Source organism: Notothenia rossii (assembly GCF_949606895.1).
Source record: "Notothenia rossii genome assembly, chromosome: 8".
NCBI lineage: Eukaryota > Metazoa > Chordata > Actinopteri > Perciformes > Nototheniidae > Notothenia > Notothenia rossii.
The window spans coordinates 6,615,628-6,637,075 of NC_136906.1; the positions used below are offsets into that span (position 1 = coordinate 6,615,628).

Genomic DNA, 21,448 nt, shown 5'->3' on the forward strand with positions numbered 1-21,448 from the left:
ACAGGAGCAATTTAGGGTGAAGTGTCTTGCCCAGGGACACAACGACATGCTGACTGTAGTGGAGTCTGTGACCCCCTGATCCGAACACCAACGCACTACCCACCGCACCACACGCCTCGGATCCCATTCCCTTGCATTTTAAGTATCAAAACGTCAATATTTAAAATACTTAAACCCAAATCTCCCCCTATGGCGGCCACGGCCACAATGTGATGAAAGTGTGAATGTTAGTCTCCCTGAGCACCTTGTATGGCATGGGTGTGAATGTGTGAATGCTGACAGTACAGTATGCTTAGTGAAGATCATGATATTTAACCACCCCCAAAAAAGTTACACTTGAACGCCTTTTTGAAGAAACGACTTGGAAACGCACTGGAGTCTATCCTCCCCTCCTCCTCTTCCTCTTCCTCTTCCTCCTCTCCATCTCCCTCCCTCCACTTGTCAGAGTCTCTGCACACTGCGCTGCAGAGTTCATGTCCGAGCGGAAACACACGGTGCGGACCGCAGACCGAGGAGGATGACAGAGAGCAGAGGAGGGGAGCTGTGTGTTAGCGAGGGGACTACTTAATTTAAAGGTAGGGCTACTCCGAAAAACTCACTTTGTTTGATGCAGGCTGCGTGCCGTGTACTGGAAATAGCTTAAGTGCAATCGGCACCAAGAGTAGTTTAGAGTTGATTACTACACAGTCAACACTAATCCAGTCTATTGGCTGTCTACTTGCTAATTGTCGCTTCATCTCCTATGGAAACAACTTCTGAATGCCCACGTGTTTACATCGCTGTGCAGTCTCTTGGTTAAATGGTGAGTTTATCTTTGTGTTGGACATTTAAATGTGCAATTTACTCAAGACTTTATCACCGTTATAAAATCCCCAAAGGGTGTAAAGTGACTGCATTCAGTACAACTGTGTGGTACTGAAGTAGAAATAATGTTACGTTATGCATTACGTTGAACAGTTCAAAGTGCAATTGATATTTTTAACTCCAACCAACTACCAAATGTACTTTATAAATTGAGTAATTTTGTGATTCTTATAAAAGATTATCAACGTAGAAGATATTTTATATTATTATTATTTATATTTATTTTTCTGATTATAATGTCATAATGTCACGAGCTTTAACATTAACATTCCATCAATCTATCAAATTATAGATTATAATACAATAATATCTAGTAAAATGGGGCATTCTGCAAATTGAACATTTCTACTTGTAACATGTTAAAAATGTTAATGCAGAACTCTAAAGAATACTTTCAACATCTTGTCTTGAAAAACGTGTCTGAATACTAATGAGCTGCATTATCAGCCTCAAAAAACTGCTTTCTCAGCTCTGAAGGAAAGATAATCTTGCAGGTGGATCTGTGCATGATTCTTCAGTACTTTACTTACTTCATTATCTGAATCCTTACAAGATATAAAAAACAACTGTCTAAAGGGACAACTTTCCCAAATTGCATTCAATACACGCATACATATTTACAGATATGATATTTCTTTGATAACTGCTTGCATTATGTCACCTTATGTTACATCCTCTTCTGCAGAGTTACTTCCTGTTGGCTATTGGTGTTTTAAGGTCACGTTTTAAATAGAATGTGCAATTTGAATATGAACTGTAGTGCTGTATTATAAGCCATATATTACAATAACACGAGCTGCAGCTACTGAGTGATGTTGCGAGACGTTAGGTGGAAACAATCAAAAATCAATTGATCAGTGTGCTCAAAGAACAACTGTGCGAGGGGGTTGTGCTAGATCTAATATCAGAAACTATTTTGGGGGGTTTAGCATGGTTAGAGAGACTATCCTTTATCTGTCCAAACATCTGGACTCTCTGTCTGAAGGGCCTCCATTGGACTCCTTTGTTTACTTCAGGAACATAATGAAATCACTATGTAACATTCACACTTCTATTGGCTAGCACTCCAACACATTGTACGTGATAGGCTAAGGTGCAGGAGATCTCTAAGTGGTTGACCAATCACAACAGAGCCGGCCAGCTAACCAATCAGAGCAGACTGGGCTCTGGTTTCAGACAGAGGGTGAAAAGAGGTGCTGCAGCACAGGCAGTATGAGAACAATAAAGAGCTTTTTGAACATGAAAGCATGGAGACATGTCCCAGTAGAGACACTACATACTGATATACACCTGAACATCAGCAGGAGAGGACTCTTTAAAGTAGAGACACTTCATACTGATATACACCTGAACATCAGCAGGAGAGGACTCTTTAAAGTAGAGACACTACATACTGATATACACCTGAACATCAGCAGGAGAGGACTCTTTAAAGTAGAGACACTACATACTGATATACACCTGAACATCAGCAGGAAAGGACTCTTTAAAGTAGAGACACTTCATACTGATATACACCTGAACATCAGCAGGAGAGGACTCTTTAAAGTAGAGACACTACATACTGATATACACCTGAACATCAGCAGGAGAGGACTCTTTAAAGTAGAGACACTTCATACTGATATACACCTGAACATCAACAGGAGAGGACTCTTTAAAGTAGAGACACTACATACTGATATACACCTGAACATCAGCAGGAGAGGACTCTTTAAAGTGGAGACACTACATACTGATATACACCTGAACATCAGCAGGAGAGGACTCTTTAAAGTAGAGACACTGAATACAAATATGGACCTGAGAAGGAGCACACATCATAATGAGCTAAAGTTATCGTGAGAGAGAAGGTGGAAAATATAAGGTCATGGAGTGTTCCCTGCAGCACATCACTTACACAGACTTTCTAAACAAGACTTTAATGGAAACTTTAACTGTGCCTCTCTGTTTATATTTGCTAGGTGGAAGTTTGGAGAGGCAACAGTTCTTATGCCTTTTGTTCAGCATGGCTTTTGAAGTGAACATGTTTGCACTTCACTGTCGCTTGGCCTCATTTCCCTTTTGAACACACATTAAACAAAAAATAGTTAATAATGGCCAGGGCCCAGCCTGCTAGTGTGTGTTGTTGTAATGATTTCTTTGTGCTGTATAAGGAGTCATTGAACCAGTTGAAGAGGTCGGTCTTATCTCAAACATTTCTTCTATCAGTTATTTTTGTTCACTCGGTTGTGCATTAAGGAAAGTGTGAGAGGGAGTAACAGGAAGTTCACATGTGAGTCACACTGTATCATTTATAACTTATCACACATATCACACCCTGAGAATGTCACACAACAAGCACATGTCATAGGAATATCAGTAGCAAAAATGTCATGAAGAGATTAGGCAACGAAAGTTTATCTATATAGCACATTTGAACAACAAGTCAATTCAAAGTTCTTTAAAAAACACATTAAAAGCGTCAAAGAAAGCATTTTCTGTTTCTTTGTAGTCTTTTTGAGTATCTTTGTGGTTGTTTTGTTCCTTTTCATAGCTGTTGTAAATCTTTGTGTGGTCTATTTATGTGTATTTGCAGTTCATTTTGTGTTTCTTTGTAATCCATTTATGTGTCTTCGTGGTTGTTTTGCCCCTATTCACGACCATTTTGAGTCTTTGTGTGGTCTCTTGGCAGTGGTTTTATGTTTCTTTGAAGTCATTTTCAGTATCTTCTTGATTGTGTGTCTCTTTGAGTGACAGGTGAATGTCAGGGGGGCCTAAACACACTTAGCCTGGGCCCGGTATCAGATATAAATCAATAAACAAACAAATATCAGTCAGATATAACACTTCCCAATCAGATATCATTACATTCACATCTCTTGACAGTTAGCTGTGATTGCAGCCAGATAACATACAGAGTAAGACATTTAAATGTATGCAGTGCGAAGACACACAAGCAGCATGGTGTGTGTTGCCACGTCGCAGCAGTAAATCCTGAGTGAATGGCGTGTTTTGGAGCCAGTGTAATGGTCAGGCTGTTCTGACCTCAACCACAGTGAGCTGAGAGAGGTCCTCCGGTCCAGCAGAGGAAGAACCTCAGAGCTGACCCATTGTGACAGTGTGTGTGTGTGTGTGTGTGTGTGTGTGTGCGTGCGTGCGTGCGTGCGTGCGTGTGTGCGTGACTGTGCAGAAGCTTTTGCAACAATGTGACTCCATGTAATTGTAGCTGAATGTGTTTTTTCCTGTCCTTGTCTGTATCCATAGGTACGACGGAGTATTAGGGCCACACTTAGGAAAAAAAAACAGAGAGATTTCGAGAATAAAGTCGTAGTTTCATAAGTGACTTGAGAAGGAGACAACAGGAGCGTCCTGCAATAAAATGAGGAATGTGGAGCATCTTGTGAAGCAGTACTTTAGCTTAGATTTCTCAAATAACGAAATACTTAATTTCGGCACATCTGCAACAGATTATCATAAGTATTAGAGCTTTGAAAAGGTTGTGCAAGAAACTGTCTATTATTTTGAAGAAAGAACCAAACGGACTTTGGAGATTGTCTCCTTTCTGCAGGAGGAAATGGCTGGTTCTGGCCGACTACAAGGCTATCGTTGGTTACATCTACGAGCTGCTCAAAGGGGGTTTGTTGTTTCACAAGAAACGATGAGACTTGTAATCAAGGCTTTGGATCCAGAAGGAGTCGAACGATAGCCTTGTAGTGGAATCAGAATGAGCTCCCCATTGACATCAGGACAGCAGAAAGCTTACACATCTTCCGGTGCAGACTGAAAACTCATCTCTTTCGACTCCACTTTGAGCGATAGAACTATAGCTAAATTCTCGAAATCTCTCTGGTTTTTTTTCTAAGTGTGGCCCTAATACTCCGTCGTACATATGAAATACAGTAAAGTCACAATGAATATACCAGGATGACCTCCATGTATGAAGTCAAGCAAAAGACACGTTGTTATTTCATTCTTGTTGGGCTTCATATGACAAAAGCATTTAGCTATCCTGAATATGCAGGCAGAAGGGGACATTTATAGTGGTGGAAGTAGTGTTCAGATCTTTAACTTCAAGGGGGCCTTTAATTCTCATCTTCAGGTTCATATTTGTGTTGTTTGTCTCTATTGCGACATGTCTCCATGCTTTAATGTTCAAAAAGCTCTTTATTTTTCTCATACTGCCTGTGCTGCAGCACCTCTTTTCACCCTCTGTCTGAAACCAGAGCCCAGTCTGCTCTGATTGGTTAGCTGGCCAGCTCTGTTGTGATTGGTCAACCGCTTAGAGATGTCCCGCCCCTTAGACTATCACGTACAATGTGTTGGAGCGCTAGCCAATAGAAGCGTGAGTGTTACTTAGTGATGTCACTATGTTCCTGAAGTAAACAAAGGAGTCCATTTGAGGCGTTTAGGCAGAGGAGGACCATTTACATGCACACAAACGATATAACACACTACAGGAAAGAGAAAAAGCATATATAGGGCCCCTTTAAGTACAGTACTTGAGTAAATGTAGTTTGGTAAGGAACTGAGACCATGTTCAAGCGAACAAACAAATCTTTCTCTGAGCAATTGTGAATGAACGCTGCCTCAAATGTCATCCGAACCCAGCTCTGCAATTTGTGGCTCCAGATGTTTCACTTCCGCACTAAATCTGCTCGCACCAAGCTTGAGTGGCAGAGACAGTATGTGTGTGTGTGTGTGTTTGTGAAACAGGGAAAAGAAGGGACCTAAAAAAAAACAGGATGATTTATTGAAGGAAGAGCTGAAAATAGACGACAGGGAGAAAAACACACATAAAACCAGGAGGTAAAATGTGTTTCTCATCAGCGTCCTTAGATCCTTTTTATTTGATGGCCATAATAGGCGGCGTCAGGTCGGCTCTCCTCGTTGCAATCTGTTCCCATTTTACTTTTTAACCCTCCTTTGGTCGGTCTGCAGGCATGTCACGCAGTTTATGGATGTCTGCAGGTACAATTAACGTCTAAATAACACGTTTAGCAGCCTCTAAGTGGTGTCTAAATCGCACTAATTTCTCTCAATGAACTTCCCAAATTACATTTCTGTGCTGCTTTTTACACTTAATTTGAGTTGCGCTGCGTTTATTGCTCACGAAACCATGAAGGAAACCGTATAAAAGGCTGATATGGGAGTAAACGAAATTGGCAGCTTTAAAAGCAGGAGGAAACATGTTAATTACCCAATGAAAAGCTGCGAATTTAACTTGAGAAAGCTGAAAAGCAGCAGCATAATGACAGATGAAGGAGTTCTAGTTAGAGATTTTAGAGGGAAGAGGACATCTAAAGATATTAATCAATCACTGGATGAATCTTTCCGATGGGATTGTTTTAAAGCTTGGTGTTTGGATGATCTGTTTGCGTCTGTTGCTAATGTTCATCTGCCTCTCACCTCTTCGTGCCCCGCACTAATCACTCCCTTAAGCTAAATGTAACGGAGCTAAAGGAGTTGTCAGGCAACGTCTAAAATCCACCTTTCCTAAATTCATGTTGATTAGCCACACCCTCACTTTAATTTTCCCTCCTTCCTTATTGTAGTTTACAGACAGTGGACGCTATTGTTGAAGGCCACCCTTGAACATTTGCCCTGTTAAAAAAAGTGGGATTAGTTAAAGATTTAGGGAAGGTAATCAGTGCCCAGTAAGAGTGGCAGCCTCACCTTGATTCCTACGACATTAATCCAACATGTCTGCAGTCTGGAGAGGTCACATGTTCCCAGCTTACCAGTGCTGGCTTTGCCTTGGTGTCATTTATTTAGTAAACAGAAATAATTTGATAAGATTGTAGACAGAAAAAAACAGATAGGCCTTTAGGGGGCCGAGGAAACACCTGATTGGATTTCTGTTGTTTAATAATCTGAGTTAGATCTCTCAGCAGCTCAGTGCAATGCTTATTTCACATTTTTCGAATATCAAATAATAATTTTAGATTTTTATTATGACATTTTATGACCAAATTGTCTCGATTATTTTTTCATAATTAATTTTTTTGTCTTTAAAAAGACAAACTAATTATTTCTCCATCCAAGATGACATACTGTATATAGGCCTTACATTTTTTTTGTTGAACCAGCATTTCCAAACCAGATAAGAAAAACAGCCAATGTGTATAATATGTGCTCGAAAGAAAACAAAATGTAAATGGCAATAGAAAAATGTTTTAACTTATTATAAGGAAATGAATGTTGACTGCATCTAAGGATTCGACAATAAAAACACAGTCAGCTTTTGATTGGTTCCCTATACAGTCATCTCTGAAGATAGGGGTGTCAGGAAGGGAATAATGCAAAGTGTTTGTACTGAAATGAGTGATCAATCATTTGAGTCAGACAAAGTATGTACACAAAAGAGTCTTCAAAGTTCCCGTTGTACTCATGTTTTATTTCTCAAGCTAACCAATTCCTCGCAAAGAGAAAGCAAGAGGGAAAGAGAAAGAGATTCCCAGCATCCATCAATCCAAACTCTTAGTTCCCCGACACTTTTACGTGCGCCTGAACACTCCTGCTTTCAGTGTTTGGAGCAGTGTGTAACTCACATCTCTCTCCCTTTCTTTCTGTCTGTCTCTTCTTCTAGCTGGCTGCACTGAATAAAAACACCGGAGCCCCCCTACCTGGAAACCCACCGGGAAACTAAGTGGATTGAAGAAGCAAGTGAGGGAGTCAGAGAGGGAGGGAAGACATAAGGGATTAGCAGCTAATCCAGTGCATGGACAATCCTGGATGAGCCTTTTTTCTTTTTTCTTCTACGAGCGTGGTGCAGACAAAACAGTCCCTGGATTACGTCACTTTACATTAATGCCCTTTTTTCTCAAGAAAGCGTAACCTGGTTTTTCCTTGGCTCGGATTGCCTCTCAAAGCCCTGGGTTCTCGGGTGTGGAGGGACTAAAGGACGGAGGACAAAGAAGCGGGGCCCGGTGACAGGATGTCCCGTGGACAGTGTGGAGCCACACATGGATAAACCTCTTTAGGGGGAGACGGTGCATGTCAGTGGACCCCAAGATCAAGACTTTGGAGGAAGACAAGTGCAGAATCGGATCAGACACACAAGAAGATCTATTGAAGACACATCTGAAAGGACTCGCTGCAAGTAAGCTAAACATACAGCTGCTTTGAATCTCAGCTTTTTCTTTAAAAGTGTATGATTGTAAAAGCTCTATGTTCGTGAAATTAATCATTTTATTTCCATTCCATTTTATCCATTGGGTTTATTCCCAGTTTGAGAACAGTGCGTGTGTCTGGGATGCGTGAGTAAGGAGAGCTGACGCCTCAGACGTAAACCCATTTACTAATCCTCCAACCTGAAACTTAAATAATAGTAAATAGGAGAATCCAATGGTAGAAATGTGCCCATGTTGCACAAAGAAGCGGGGCCCGGTGGCAGGATTATATTGTGTTATTATTTGTTGTGTGTCATTATGTTGACCTCTGCATGGCGTATTGGTGCAACAGGGTTTATAAGTGATCTCACCAGTACAGGTGGCAGTGATTGGGGCTGAGATGAGCTAACTGTATTTGATCGTGTTGCCATGCACACACTGTTTTTGGTTAAAATAAATGCTATCGTAAGCAATAACGTCGCCGTCATTGGAGCTAGTTTACCCCAGTTATCAATCCCTCTGTGATATTGAGTGGCAGTAGTCTGCTGGTCCAATCCCACTAATATTGCAATGCTTTCTGGTGAGATGACCCAATTAGTTTTGCAAGTAAACAAGTTGTTCTCCATCTTGAAATATATGATACTATCTTTCAAGACAGTACACAAAATCACTTTTGTGTAGTTGTATAGTTTAGTTTGTTTGCAGTTGCTACTGGACTTTCCTTTTATGCTACTTGATACTTCTACATTTTGGAAGACAATATTGTACTTTTTGAGTCTACTTTTATATGTAACAATAACAAAATGTAACTCAAAGAAGCCCTGTTATGCCTTTTGGGGGTTTTCCTTTCCTGTTGTGTGTTATACTGTATAGGTTTTTTTGTGCGTGTAAATCGTCTGCAAAGACTAAAATCCCAAAGTTCCTTCCAAACAGAATTTCTCTCCCACACTCTCCCCCCCTGCCTGAAACGCCTCCATTGGATTATTTTGTTTACTTCCTGAGCATAGTGACATCACTATGTAACACTTTATTTTGGCTAGCGTTCCAACACATAGTACGTGTTAGGGTAAGGGGCGGGACATCTCTAAGCTGTTGACCAATCACAATAGAGCCTGTCAGCTAACCAATCAGAGCAGACTGGGCTCTGGTTTCAGACAGAGGGTGAAAAGAGGTGCTGCAGCACAGGCAGTATGAGAAGAATAAAGAGCTTTTTGAACCTTAAAGCATGGAGACATGTCCCAGTAGTGACACTACATACTGATATACACCTGAACATCAGCAGGAGAGGACTCTTTAAAGTAGAGACACTACATACTGATATACACCTGAACATCAGCAGGAGAGGACTCTTTAAAGTAGAGACACTACATACTGATATGAACCTGAAGCTGAGAAATAGCTGGCCCCTTTAATTATTGCAACGTACAAAAGTAACAGTCCTTCCCAGAAACCAATCTTAAAAAAAGTCGAGATAGCCCAAACTCTCTAACAGCATACACTTAAGTAACCAAAGGAAACCAAGTATGGCTTTATCAATTCTCCTTCTTTGTTACTTTGTCATAACTGAAAGCTGCTGTTGTGTAAAAGAAGCAAGCTGAGCGTTTAGAGAAAGAGACAGAATGAGAGAGGGGAGCTGTAGAAGGAGACTTGACTGACTCTGCATGCATACTGGCATCATTCAGTGCAGATCAAAAAGAGAAACCGGGGGCAGACACAGGATGAATGCCTGGCTCCAGCCGTGTGGAGAATGGATTATAAACACATTCTCTCCCGACTTAGCAACCACATATTTATTTTCCTCTCACTGTCCCTGCTTTTAAAAATGTTCTTTTCTCTCTCTTTGGTTTTACAGTGGACCCTGGACGACTGACATGAGCTCAGATTCAAATTAAAAGGGAAATTACGCAACTTTCTGCCACCATGAGTCTGGGAAAACTGCCAGGGATTAAAGGCCTTGGGTCCAGCTCTCAGGGGAAACGTCGCTTCAAGAGTGAACTCTGCGTGGATATGATCAGCCCGCCGATGGGCGACTTCAGACACACGATGCACGTTGGACGCGGAGGAGAAGTCTTCGGCGACACTTCCTTCCTCAGCAACTATGGAGGCCCACGTGAGCCAGGAAGTCCCGACTCCTCCACCAGCTCCAAGTCTTCTGGGTTCTTCACGCGCACTTTTCGGCATGTAAGGAAAAACTCAGTTGTGCGACCTCGAGGCAGCTCCCGTGATTTGTCGTCGCCACCACCAGATGTTTCGCCCATCATCAAGAACGCCATCTCGCTGCCCCAGCTCAACATGGACTCGTCAAACGGCTGCCACCAGAGGGTGCAGTTCCCCAGCTCCGTCAGCTCCACGGACGACTCCCTCTGCAGCACATATGGTGAGATAATGAGGTTCATCACTGCCTTCATGGGTGGGGGGGTTTGTGTTGAGCATCTGAGCAGCAAAATCACCTTCATTTAAATCAAGCTGAAAAAAAGTAAGGCTCTCAGAAAAGTGAACGGGTATCACGTGTATAATCATGGTAGACAAAAGGGCATGATATTATGTCACAATAATGTGTGTGTGTGTGTGTGTGTGTGTGTGTGTGTGTGTGTGTGTGTGTGTGTGTGTGTGTGTGTGTGTGTGTGTGTGTGTGTGTGTGTGTGTGTGTGTGTGTGTGTGTTTACATATCCTATAGGGCTGCACGATATATCGTGTCGTGACGATAACCGCGATATGCGCATGCGCGATATTCACATCGCAGGACGTGACGAAATAATTCTTTTTTTTTTTTTCTTTTTTTTAGGACTTGCGATATTAAGTAGGCAAATTAACTCAAACACGTCATGTTACAATTATTTTGCTGTTTGCTACAAAAGGTAAACTTGCGCGGCTCTCATGTCAAGGGTACTTGAGTGAGTGACAGCAAACCACCAATCACAATCAAATCTTCAAAGCAAATGGACCCTGTGTTTAAAGGTGACAACACTGAATAAAGTCGTTTCATGTGTTTCTCCAGTTCTGCGCTGCTAACCGAGCTAGCTCAGCTTGTTGCTCTGACAACTCAAGATCCAGACGTCCGTGACTAAAATCCTTCATCCGGTTAAATATAGTTAAAAAAATACCAATTGTATAGCATTACAGTTCAAGAAAGGATGGTTTGGGGGGGGGGAAATATCCTATTAGCATCTAACAGCAGTGAGGGCTACATGCCAGGTAACTGAAAAATGTATACTTTTCAGGTATACTCAGCTGATGTTAAGCTAAACCTATTGAAGAAGTTTGGCCAAAGAAAGAATATAATGTATAAGTTAATTTAGTTTTCAGCTGGACCTGTTGCTTCAACCACGGTAACAGGTCAAATCACACATACATTTGGACTTTGAAAACTTTTTTGATATGTTGATGTTTTATTAAATGACATTATTCAAAACAGAACACATTCCTGTCATTGCTGGCTGTCTCAAGTTACAGCACAGTCTTTGCTGCAACACCGTCACAAGTGGTATTATTATAGATTCTCCTTTTGTCACTGAAAACGTAACTTCAATGTACGTTTTATTGTTTTTTTTTAACAATGTGATCGCATGATTCCTTCCGGCATTATTGCAGATCTGCTGTAAGCTAACTAGCTAACGTAGCTAAATGAGTCATTTGAAATATACTGACAAAATACTTACAATATTATGAAACAGACTAAATGTGCCAACAGACACAGTTGGCCAACTTATTGAGTCCCGAAAGTTTTGAGCTTCTTTTTTTTGAAGATCTTTTTTTGGCACATTTTTTAAACTGCAGCTCGTTTCTCGTAATGTTTTGGCCGTTGTAACCTATACATTCTATGGTCGTTACGCGTTTGCACCTGTTGGCCACCGTACACCACATCCCTTTAACATGTGGCGGCTTTTGTTTGTGATGTGAAATGTCAAGACACAGGAAGAGGCATTTAGTTTGAAGAATATATATTTACTTTGGTTGATTTATCTTTACGTTACAGTAAACTTAGCGGCAAAATAAGAAGTCATAGTGGTAGCGGTAGACCAGCAACGCATTACTCACCCTGAATGAGGGAAAAAAAAAAACTGGTGGTGTGTTACAGTATGATATATCATTACAGTTCTCACTATTCACTCTGCAGCGAAGCAAACAGGACTATAAATAAAAGTCAGGGAACACACACACACACACACACACACACACACACACACACACACACACACACACACACACACACACACACACACACACACACACACACTCTCCTCCAGGACGACCAGCAAACATGCGGGCTTCTTCCGACTCATCCACATTCACCATGGTAACACCTGTACACAATCAGGTCTACGAACATAAACACACACACAGCTGGTTTGGGAGAAAGAAAGACACTTAATGGGCTTTTTCCTGCCATCAGTGTGTGTGTGTCATTGCTCAGCATAAACACACCGGTCATTATATCTGCTAACCAATCAGAGTGCATTGTGCAGCAGGGTGCAGAGTGGAAATCCCCGCTCCGTCTCCAGATCCCTCACCCAGCCAGCTCATGACGAATTTGCCCCAAAATAATTGATGTCAGAGAAGTGAAGCATGATGGGAGTTTTCTATTATCAGTGGGTTTATCAGTTTGCCATTACGTCATTATCTTCATCCGTCTTTTGATATATTTGTTTGTTGTTTGATAAATTACTCTGTCACATATGTTGACTTTTCATTGCTTCCCAGATGTTAGTCTTGAAAATAAATGCAAAAATTGTGAAAAATCAAGAAGTGTCGGTGTGAACAAGAGAAAAAGCCCAACTCTTCTGTAAAAGATTAAGATATAGATCCTGTAACAGGTCTTAGGATTTAGCAGCCAGGTATATAGCACAGTGTTAACGGTATATATACATATATTGCACATATAGCACATATTGCACATAGTTGGTTGGTATTTAACAGCGAGGGGTGATATAGTCTGTGTTGTGGTGTGTGTGTGTGTGTGGGGGGGGGGGGGGGGGTTCTAATAGGGGCTGTGCTGGTTGTATAGTCTGACCGCTGCAGGAAGGAAGGACCTGCGGTATCTCTCCGTGAGACAGCGGGGGTGCAACAGCCTGTCTTGTTATTTGTAATGTATCCTACAAAGGACCTTAAGAGGTAAAAGCTCCAGCAGGAAAAAGTCAAACATTTTAAGAATAATATTGAAATGTTGAGAAATACGCTTAAAAAAAAACAAATAAAACACTTTTCAATGTGTTTCTTAAGGGTCTTTGCAGGACTCCCATCCCTTATCAGAATCAGTATCAGAAAGGTATTCTTTGACTCCCATCATGAAACACTAGTAATTCCCCTCTCTTCTCTCACTGTCATCATACCACTCCCATGTCTCCTCCTGGTTTCTGCTGTCAGTCACTGACAGCTGTAACTTTTACTGAAACTCAGCAGTTTGAGGAGTTTCAGCTGAGAGTTACTGGGATGTTAGATACTGCCACCATGTGGTTCAATAATGTAATTGCCAGTAGCTCAGCTTTAGTCAATATTGTTTCCTCTTGGTCAGTTTCTTTTTAACACAAGTCTTGGGTAAAAACCTTGTGTTTTTATGAAATCCAGAGAACGATTACACTTCAGTATCTGTTTGAGCAAGCATTACAATGAACAATAATGGTAGCAAATCATCTTGTGTCAAATCAGTTCAGAACTGAGCCATGTTGGTTTGAAAAAAGCTGTCTTTTCAGAATAAAACCCATAACCGTTTAGTGCTTATGGGTTTGGACCAGAGAAGCTTTATTTTGAGTGCTTTGGTCACGTTAAAGGGTCTCCAACATATATTGTCTAAACAAAGTGATTGTAATGTCTGTCTCCTTGTTTCTTCTCTTAAAGGTGGGGTAGGTAAGTATATTTATTTAAACAAATGAGAACAAGATTAATAAAGATGAAAGTATTGGCTTCTAATTCTGTCCTCGTGGTCGTTTTGTTGAGAGTTTATAGGTTTCTGGATGGAGGTTAAAACTTGGAGTAGAGCTTTACCAATAAGTTGGATATTTTGGAGAAAAATCTATATAAAGGTGGGGTAGGTACGTTTGAGAAACCGGCTCGAGATACACTTTTTGTTATATTCCATGGAATGCTCTTAACATCCCGATAGCAATGAATATCTGAAGTGCTTTGACAAAAAATACATCTGTGTAAGCCGTAGCGCTGTAAAAAGCACGACCAATCATCTGAGCCGGCCCGGCTAAAATAACTGGATGGCCTACCTGCCTGTCAGCCTTCCATCTGTGCACAAACTTATCTCGTGCCCTCATTGGTCATGTGCGCGTTCGTGTGTGTTGGGGGAGGGGCTCTGTAAGGAAGTGGCAGATTTTCCCCGGTTGTGTATTTTCAAATTCTAGCGCACTCAAGCTGGTTTCTCCAAAATTACCTACCCCACCTTTAAATGTTTGTTGGAGAAGAAAGACAAAATATCCTCGTATAGTATCCTATATCATGTATTTTATATTGTATGTTATCATGTTTGTGAATTTTGACTCTGAAACATTTGCACAGTTAACGGCTGTGTCTTATTTCCCCTTGGATGAGTTCCTTATGTTGTGGCACATTTCTCAGATCATTGCAGTGACTTTTCTTCTGTCTGTTTCTAGGTCTTCAGTCTGGTTTCGTCACCTTGCCTCGCCTCTCTCGCCTCGACAGACAGTTTCAGGACGGAGACGCCCGACGAGGCTCTCTCCCCGACGGAGGAGGCTTCACCCTGACTCGATCTGACTCCCTCGCCTCCTTCACCGTGGACCTCGGCCCCTCTCTAATGTCTGAGGTCCTGAGCTGGATCGACAACCCCAGCTGCTTCCAGATGTCCAATTACAGCCAGGGAGCAGACGAGGAAAAAGAAGAAGAAGAAGAAGAAGAAGAGGAAGAAGGCTCTTTAACACCTGTGCAAAGCCCCGAGGTGACTTCCCCAAACCCCTCCATGAGCTCCTTCAGCAGGAACATGAGCAGCAGAAGGCGCTCCAGTAGGAAATGGAGAGAGGAAGAGGAGGAAGAGGAGGAGAGGAGGTCAGTGAGGACTCCAGATGTGTGTGCCGGGTCTCCTCAGAGAGTGGAGCCTGCGATGGAGGCGGAGAGGTTTCAGAAGGCGGCGGATGTTTTGTCTCGTCACTACTGTGGAGGATCCTTCACCAAGGGAACAATGAGAAGCAACAACAACAACAACAACAACAACAACATCGCCTCTCCGGCTTTCTCCCAAGGACGCATAACACCAAAAGATTCGGATTCTGAAGAGGAGGAAGAGATCAAAGTTTAGATGGGCGATATTTCTGATCAAATAGCTTGATTTTAATACAATATTGTGTGGTGGATATTGGAGCTTTCACAACATATTAACACCATTTGTAAAAAATAACCATTTACGATTGTTTTGACTGACATTGCAATTGCTATAAGATTCACGATATCGGAGGGATTGATCATTTTTGCATCATACTTCTCATTATCATTAAAGAGGCCCTATTATGCTTTTTGGGGTTTTCCCTTTCCTCTCTCTTGGACTCCTTTGTTATTTTTGTAACAAAGTGGCATCACTATGTGCTTCTATTGGCTAGCTCTCACGTGATAGGGTAAGGGGCGGGACATCTCTAAGTGGTTGACCAATCACAACAGAGCCAGCCAGCTAGCCAATCAGAGCAGACTGGGCTCTGGTTTCAGACAGAGGGTGAAACAGCACAGGCAGTATGAGAAAAATAAAGAGCTCTTTGAACATTAAAGCATGGAGACATGTCCCAGTAGAGACACAATATAACACATTAGCATAATAGGGCCCCTTCAATAAAAAAAAATGTGTTGTATCTGTAATAAACATTTGAAAGTGAGTGAAGTTTGTTCAACCTGTATTAATTATTCTTGTAAGAGTTGATTAAAACCACTGGAAAACTCTGATTTTTATACTTTTTTCATAACTGTATATAAGTCATCACTACGAAACAATGTATTTTACATAAATAAGATATTAAGACTCATCAGTCTGAAGCTGAACATAAAATGTGATGAACAAAGTTTGTAACGCTTGTGAAAAACCTCTTTACATTGTTAATAAATGAACTGGTGTAACTCCACTTATCTTTTCTTGAAGGCCAGAGAAAACATACACTACTGTAAATACTGTAAATGTATTATTTTAATCCGAACAATAAAACATCTCTGCTGTTCTGCAGACGAGGCTTCATTTCTTCAACAGAATCAATACTGCTTTACAAAAACTAATCTATTAGATTTCATACACTCATTTTAGATTTTGTAAATTATCTGTTATGATTTCAACAAAACACCTACTGCAGTAACTGCAGACATATGCCCATGCATTACTGTAAAGTAATTAAAGGGGTGTTCATTTACAGTTAAATTAATGTAAAACAATTCATACTATGGAGTAAAGTAATGTCAGTGTTGATTTGTTGCCTCATTTTCTGCTCATGAAAGGATGGATACTTTATTTCTTCAGTTGAAAAGTAAAGTCATCTTAGTGTTTCCAAACCCAGAATCAAGCTTCAACAATTCAAAGACAAAAAACAAAAGATCCTTTGAATTTAAAGGTTCCATGTCATGGCTATTTCTACTGATCATAATTCCATTGTTATACTAAAATAAATGTATATTGTGCAATTTTCCAAACTCACATTGGTTTCTCATACAGCATCTCTGTATAGTATGTGTATTCTCTCTGTCCTAAACGGCTTATTGTAGCTCCTGCCCCCCTCCCCGTGAGCCCAGTGGCCGTCTGCGAGACACAGCTAAACCCAGCCCGAGCTCACACACAAACCCGCAGCCTGGCTGGGGGTTTGTGTGTGTGCTCAGGCTGAGTTCCTTCATGACACAAGGGGACGGGTAATAACCAGAAAAGCATGACATGGGACCTTTAAACATTTTATTTTCTTGAGCACAACGGCACATTTTCAAATAAAGATACATTTCAAATTCACATTGAAGATCTACACTCCTTAACAATATTTCTTACAATAACTGTCTCAAAGTCTCATCTTCAACCATGTGTCTTTTAGCAGATCTTGAAGGAAGTCAGCTTGAAGTCTCCTGCGATTTGGACGTAGTTGATGACGTCCACGTTCTCACGGTTTGGAAACTGCAGCTGCTGTCCGTCAGGAAGCACCACCTCAAACACTTCTCCAGCCAGCGTCAACTCCAGCTGAAATAGAAAAGATTATAAGAAAGGAATCTGAGAAGAATCTCACAACGTTCCTAAAAAAACTGAAATGGTTGATGTAATCTGGTTTAGGAAATGCACTTCAAGAGAAAACGACTCCATTGGACTCAGCAATGTCACTATGTAACTCTGGCTATTATCTATTGGCTAGTGCTCCAACACATTGTATATGATAGGCTAAGGGGCGGGACATCTCTAAGAGGTTGACCAATCACAACAGAGCCGGCCAGCTAACCAATCAGAGCAGACTGGGCTCTGGTTTCAGACAGAGGGTGAAAAGAGGTGCTGCAGTACAGGCAGTAGGAGAGAAATAAAGAGCTTTTTGAACGTTTAAGCATGGAGACATGAAGTAGAGACACTACATACTGATATGAACCTCAGTGTTCCTCACCTTGACCTCGCTTCCCCGGTGTGGAGGGTTGTGTGTGTCCCGGACCTCATCGCCCCAAGACCCACCAGTCTTTGAGTTGCAAACAATAACGGAACCATCAGCGTCGTCATCATAACGCGGATTAAAGTGCAGCGCGATGTCGTCCGTACCACAGCCCAGATCGATCTTGAAACTGGATGGATCAGAGATTATAAACAGAGGTTTAATATTATATAATCACAAGGCTACTTTAATAGAAATGTGGTTTAAAAAGGTGTGGAAATGTAACCTTAAAGATTTAAAGGCAAGGCAAGTTTATTTATATAGCACCTTTCAACACAAGGCAATTCAAGGTGCTTTACAACAAGGAAAGACATTCAGACAAAGGCATTTAAAAACAGTCATTAAAAAGAAAAGATATTAAAAGAAAAATTAAAAGAAAAAATACATGAATAAAAAGTTACAGTGCAGTTTAAGATATGAATAGTTCACACAAAAGTTCCACTTTACTGATGAACACAACGGCTCAGTTTAAATTAAAAGCAGCGGCAAAAAGAAAAGTCTTTAGTCTGGATTTAAAAGTAGTCAGAGTTGCAGCGGACCTGCGGGTTTCTGGGAGTTTGTTCCAGAAATTTGGAGAATAATAACTGAACGCTGCTTCTCCATGTTTAGCTCTGACTCTAGGGACAGAAAGCTGACCCGTCCCTGAAGACCTGAGAGATCTGGATGGTTCACAATTTAGCAGGAGGTCAGAAATGTATTTTGGGCCTAAACCATTCAGTGCTTTATAAACCAGCAGTAGTATTTTGAAATCTATTCTTTGACACACAGGAAGCCAGTGTAAAGACTTCAGAACAGGAGTGATGTGAAACACTTTCTTAGTGTTAGTGAGGACTCGAGCAGCAGCGTTCTGAATCAGCTGCAGCTTTCTAAATAGATTTTTTAGTGAGACCTGCAAAGACACCATTACAGTAGTCAAGTCTACTGAAGATAAAAGCATGGACAAGTTTTTCCAAATCCTGCTGTGACATTAATCTTTTCATACTAGATATATTCTTTAGGTGATAGTAGGCTGATTTAGTAACTGTTTTAATGTGACTGTTGAAACTCAGGTCAGAGTCCATGACCACACCTAGATTTCTGGCTTTATCTGTTGTTTTGAACATTGCACTTTTGTACGTTCGGCCTTGGCTCCAAAAACCATTTCCTCAGTTTTATCTGTTTGATTTTCCTTTTGTTGTTCTATTTATGTTTTTATGTTTCATGTGGAACTACTTGAGCAGGTCTCCCTTGAAAAAGAGATCAATGATCTCAATGGGATTCATCTGTATAAATAAAGGTTTGAAATTAAATGAAATTAATTGGAGAACGTCCTGACGCATCCAGTCATTGATTTGTTCAATGCACTTACTCAGTGTTTGAATTGGAGCATAGTCTCCTGGTGAAATGGTTATGTAAATGTCTTTGTCATCCGCATAGCTATGGTAACTTATTTTGTTGTTTTTCATTATCTGAGTCAGTGGTAGCATGTAGATGTTAAAGAGAGGAGGCCCCAAGATGGAGCCTTGAGGAACCCCACATGTCATATTTGTCAACTCAGATTTGTATTTACCAATAAAAACAAAGTTGTTTCTGTCCTTTAAGTAGGATTCAAACCAATTTAGAACTGTTGATGAAAGTCCCACCCGGTTTTCCAGTCGGTCTAGTAATATGTTGTGGTCAACAGTGTCAAACGCAGCACTGAGATCTAACAATACTAACACTGAAGTTCTGCCACTGTCTGTGTTTAAAGGCCAAGTCTCTCTTTATAGATTTCAAAGTGCACCTGGAGATTTGTTTTTCGCCACCTGCGTACAGCTTTTCAACACTCTCTTTTTTCTGTTCTCACGGTCATAGCCTTTCTCCATGGAGATATTTTCTTCCCAGTCACTTCCTTTACCCTAGTTGGAGCAATGGCATCTATAACATTTTTAATGTTTGAATTCAAATGATGTACTAGCTTTTTTACTGAGATGTTAGTGTGGAAAAAATTTTCTGAGTAAACATTTCCCTAGTATTTTCAGTTAAATATCGCTTTGTGGTTACCTCTTTTTGAACATTTTTGTGAACAGAAATAGAGCTCTCAAAGAAAACACAGGAATGATCAGAGTGCAACATCAGTCACCAGTAAGAAGTATTGTAATACTAAACAGATGTTTTAGTATAGTATGAAATGTTTTATAACACGGCAAGATAAGGGTTTTAGGAAAATAACAAAACTGACCTGAAGTTAACAGGAAGAAAAAAAACATACTTACAAAAGTCTTTTTTTTCCACATTCATAAGAAGGTGATAAAAACAACATCCGAACAACATCCAGTACCCCTTTAAAATGTCCTATGTCACTCAGTCTAGGGCAATGACTTGTAGGATGAGCCATTCTTGCAAGAATTTAAGATCCTTAAGAGGATTACTAAACAAATATTTTGTGCATTTATTGTTCACCCATCATTCTCTTAAGTTGCAACAAAACAACTTATTCAAGTTTTAAAAGTATTTTCTTTCCAGAATACATTTGTTAATGCATATGACCATATTCTCATATTTAGTTTAAAAGGTTGTACTAAATATGTTTTGTGTGTTTGGTTTGCTTACCTGTCGGCATCATGCTGAATGATCCCCTTCACTTTCAGCCTGTCTCCGACTGTCAGACTCAGATGCTTCATTTCAAGTAGCTGAGAAACACAGAAATTAAAGTTTTAAACAATTTATTGGGCAAATTACAGAAGGCCCTTTGTCATAATAGTATTAGAGTTATATTCAACCAATTACAGGCTGCAAACACATACTCTGTTCATTAGACAGTACAGTTAAAGACAAAACAAAGCAGATGAACTTACCATGGTGATAGTGGGTGTTCGTTAACACTCCTGCAGCTGATGGAAGATGGTCTTTCTGCACTGGAAGACAACATGTAAGTAGTAAGAAGACTGAAGTTTCTCTTAATTTATAATGTGAAGCACTGCTGTTGGACTAAATAATATTGAACATTTTATTAATCACAGAGAGGATTTTGAGTAGCAGCTGCCCCTGTGATACTGTGATGTGTTTATAAAAACTACTCTGTCAAGAACTTTGAAAAATATATCAAGATTGGGAGCCATTGTTTCCATTGAGGAGGGTCTGCAATGCATTATAGATTACATTGGAGCACAAGCACCACCTACTGCAATACACTCTACTTTAATCAAATAGTCTGCTATGATAATCTGCGTGTTTACATTTTTTTAAAGAACATATTGACAGTTTGGGCAGTTTACGTGTATTTTGTTTTAATAACTTTGTATGTTTTTAATTATTTCTATACCCTTTATTCCTAAAACGTTCTGCTTGGTACACGTGGTTATCAAACATTAGAACTGCAAGACTTAAAATCCTTCAAGCTCGTCACTGTATAGAAACCACTTCTGGTTAATTACAAAATAAAAGGCAATGTAACAGCAAACAAACTAAAGCAATTAAATAAGAGGTTAACTTACACGTCTTGCCACTTAATAGATTTATATCAAAAATCTCTATTCACTGACACGAGTTATGATAAAACGTGAGAGTTAGGTGGCCAACGGGAGTAACAGTTTATAGAGCTAACAATGCTACAGTGCTAGCAAACAATTTCAGGAGCATCAGTCAGTACCAATATTATTGTTAGCCCAGTCCTGAAATGCGCTATTAAGCTGCCTCTATCGTCAAATGTCTCACAATGTGTCCGTTGTAGTTTCAATTTAAGACTGGCACTGGGACATTAGGGGAATATGGACCGATAATTGTCTCGAAATGCTTCAGTTCGACCACTCGATTTTTCGAAAGTACTCACCGGAAGTGTTAGCGATCTGTCATGTCTGTAATGCCGCTGGCTTTATTCATTTCATATATTGCAGTTCCACCTTTTGACCACGAGATGGCGGTAAAAGTCTCGAT

General features: G+C 40.4%; 2 protein-coding genes across 4 annotated transcripts; one reads left to right on the forward strand and one right to left on the reverse strand.

The window, feature by feature from the left end:
- The first annotated feature begins 427 nt into the window (after positions 1-427).
- On the forward strand, positions 428-15,268 carry cdc42ep1b (CDC42 effector protein (Rho GTPase binding) 1b). 2 transcript variants are annotated; one of them, XM_079642257.1, is made up of 4 exons: positions 428-575; positions 7,433-7,945; positions 9,808-10,332; positions 14,552-15,268. In XM_079642257.1, the coding sequence occupies exons 3-4, from the start codon at positions 9,876-9,878 to the stop codon at positions 15,208-15,210; spliced, it is 1,116 nt and encodes a 371-aa protein (XP_079498383.1). In that variant the 5' UTR covers positions 428-575; positions 7,433-7,945; positions 9,808-9,875; the 3' UTR covers positions 15,211-15,268. The 2 variants fall into 2 exon arrangements, with proteins under 2 accessions (XP_079498383.1, XP_079498382.1); XM_079642256.1 differs by having other exon boundaries at positions 470-802.
- Positions 15,269-16,813: 1,545 nt separating this feature from the next.
- Positions 16,814-21,405, reverse strand: LOC307014401 (galectin-2-like). Of its 2 annotated transcripts, none has more exons than XM_079642265.1 (5): positions 21,345-21,405; positions 20,371-20,430; positions 20,126-20,205; positions 17,513-17,684; positions 16,814-17,103 (listed from the first exon to the last, which is right to left on the reverse strand). In XM_079642265.1, the coding sequence occupies exons 2-5, from the start codon at positions 20,371-20,373 to the stop codon at positions 16,957-16,959; spliced, it is 402 nt and encodes a 133-aa protein (XP_079498391.1). In that variant the 5' UTR covers positions 20,374-20,430; positions 21,345-21,405; the 3' UTR covers positions 16,814-16,956. The 2 variants fall into 2 exon arrangements, with proteins under 2 accessions (XP_079498391.1, XP_079498390.1); XM_079642264.1 differs by lacking the exon at positions 21,345-21,405 and adding an exon at positions 21,165-21,327.
- Positions 21,406-21,448: the final 43 nt, after the last annotated feature.

Bases quoted from the DNA above. Each gene is read 5' to 3' on its own strand.
- LOC307014401 (XM_079642265.1), bottom strand. The intron at 17,685-20,125 runs GTAAGCAAACCA...TGATCCATCCAG, and splicing joins ATTCAGCATGATGCCGACAG to TTTCAAGATCGATCTGGGCT. The intron at 17,104-17,512 runs GTGAGGAACACT...TTTCTATTTCAG, and splicing joins ACCGGGGAAGCGAGGTCAAG to CTGGAGTTGACGCTGGCTGG.
- cdc42ep1b (XM_079642257.1), top strand. From the start codon at position 9,876: ATGAGTCTGGGAAAACTGCCAGGGATTAAAGGCCTTGGGTCCAGCTCT. The intron at 10,333-14,551 runs GTGAGATAATGA...GTCTGTTTCTAG, and splicing joins CTCCCTCTGCAGCACATATG to GTCTTCAGTCTGGTTTCGTC.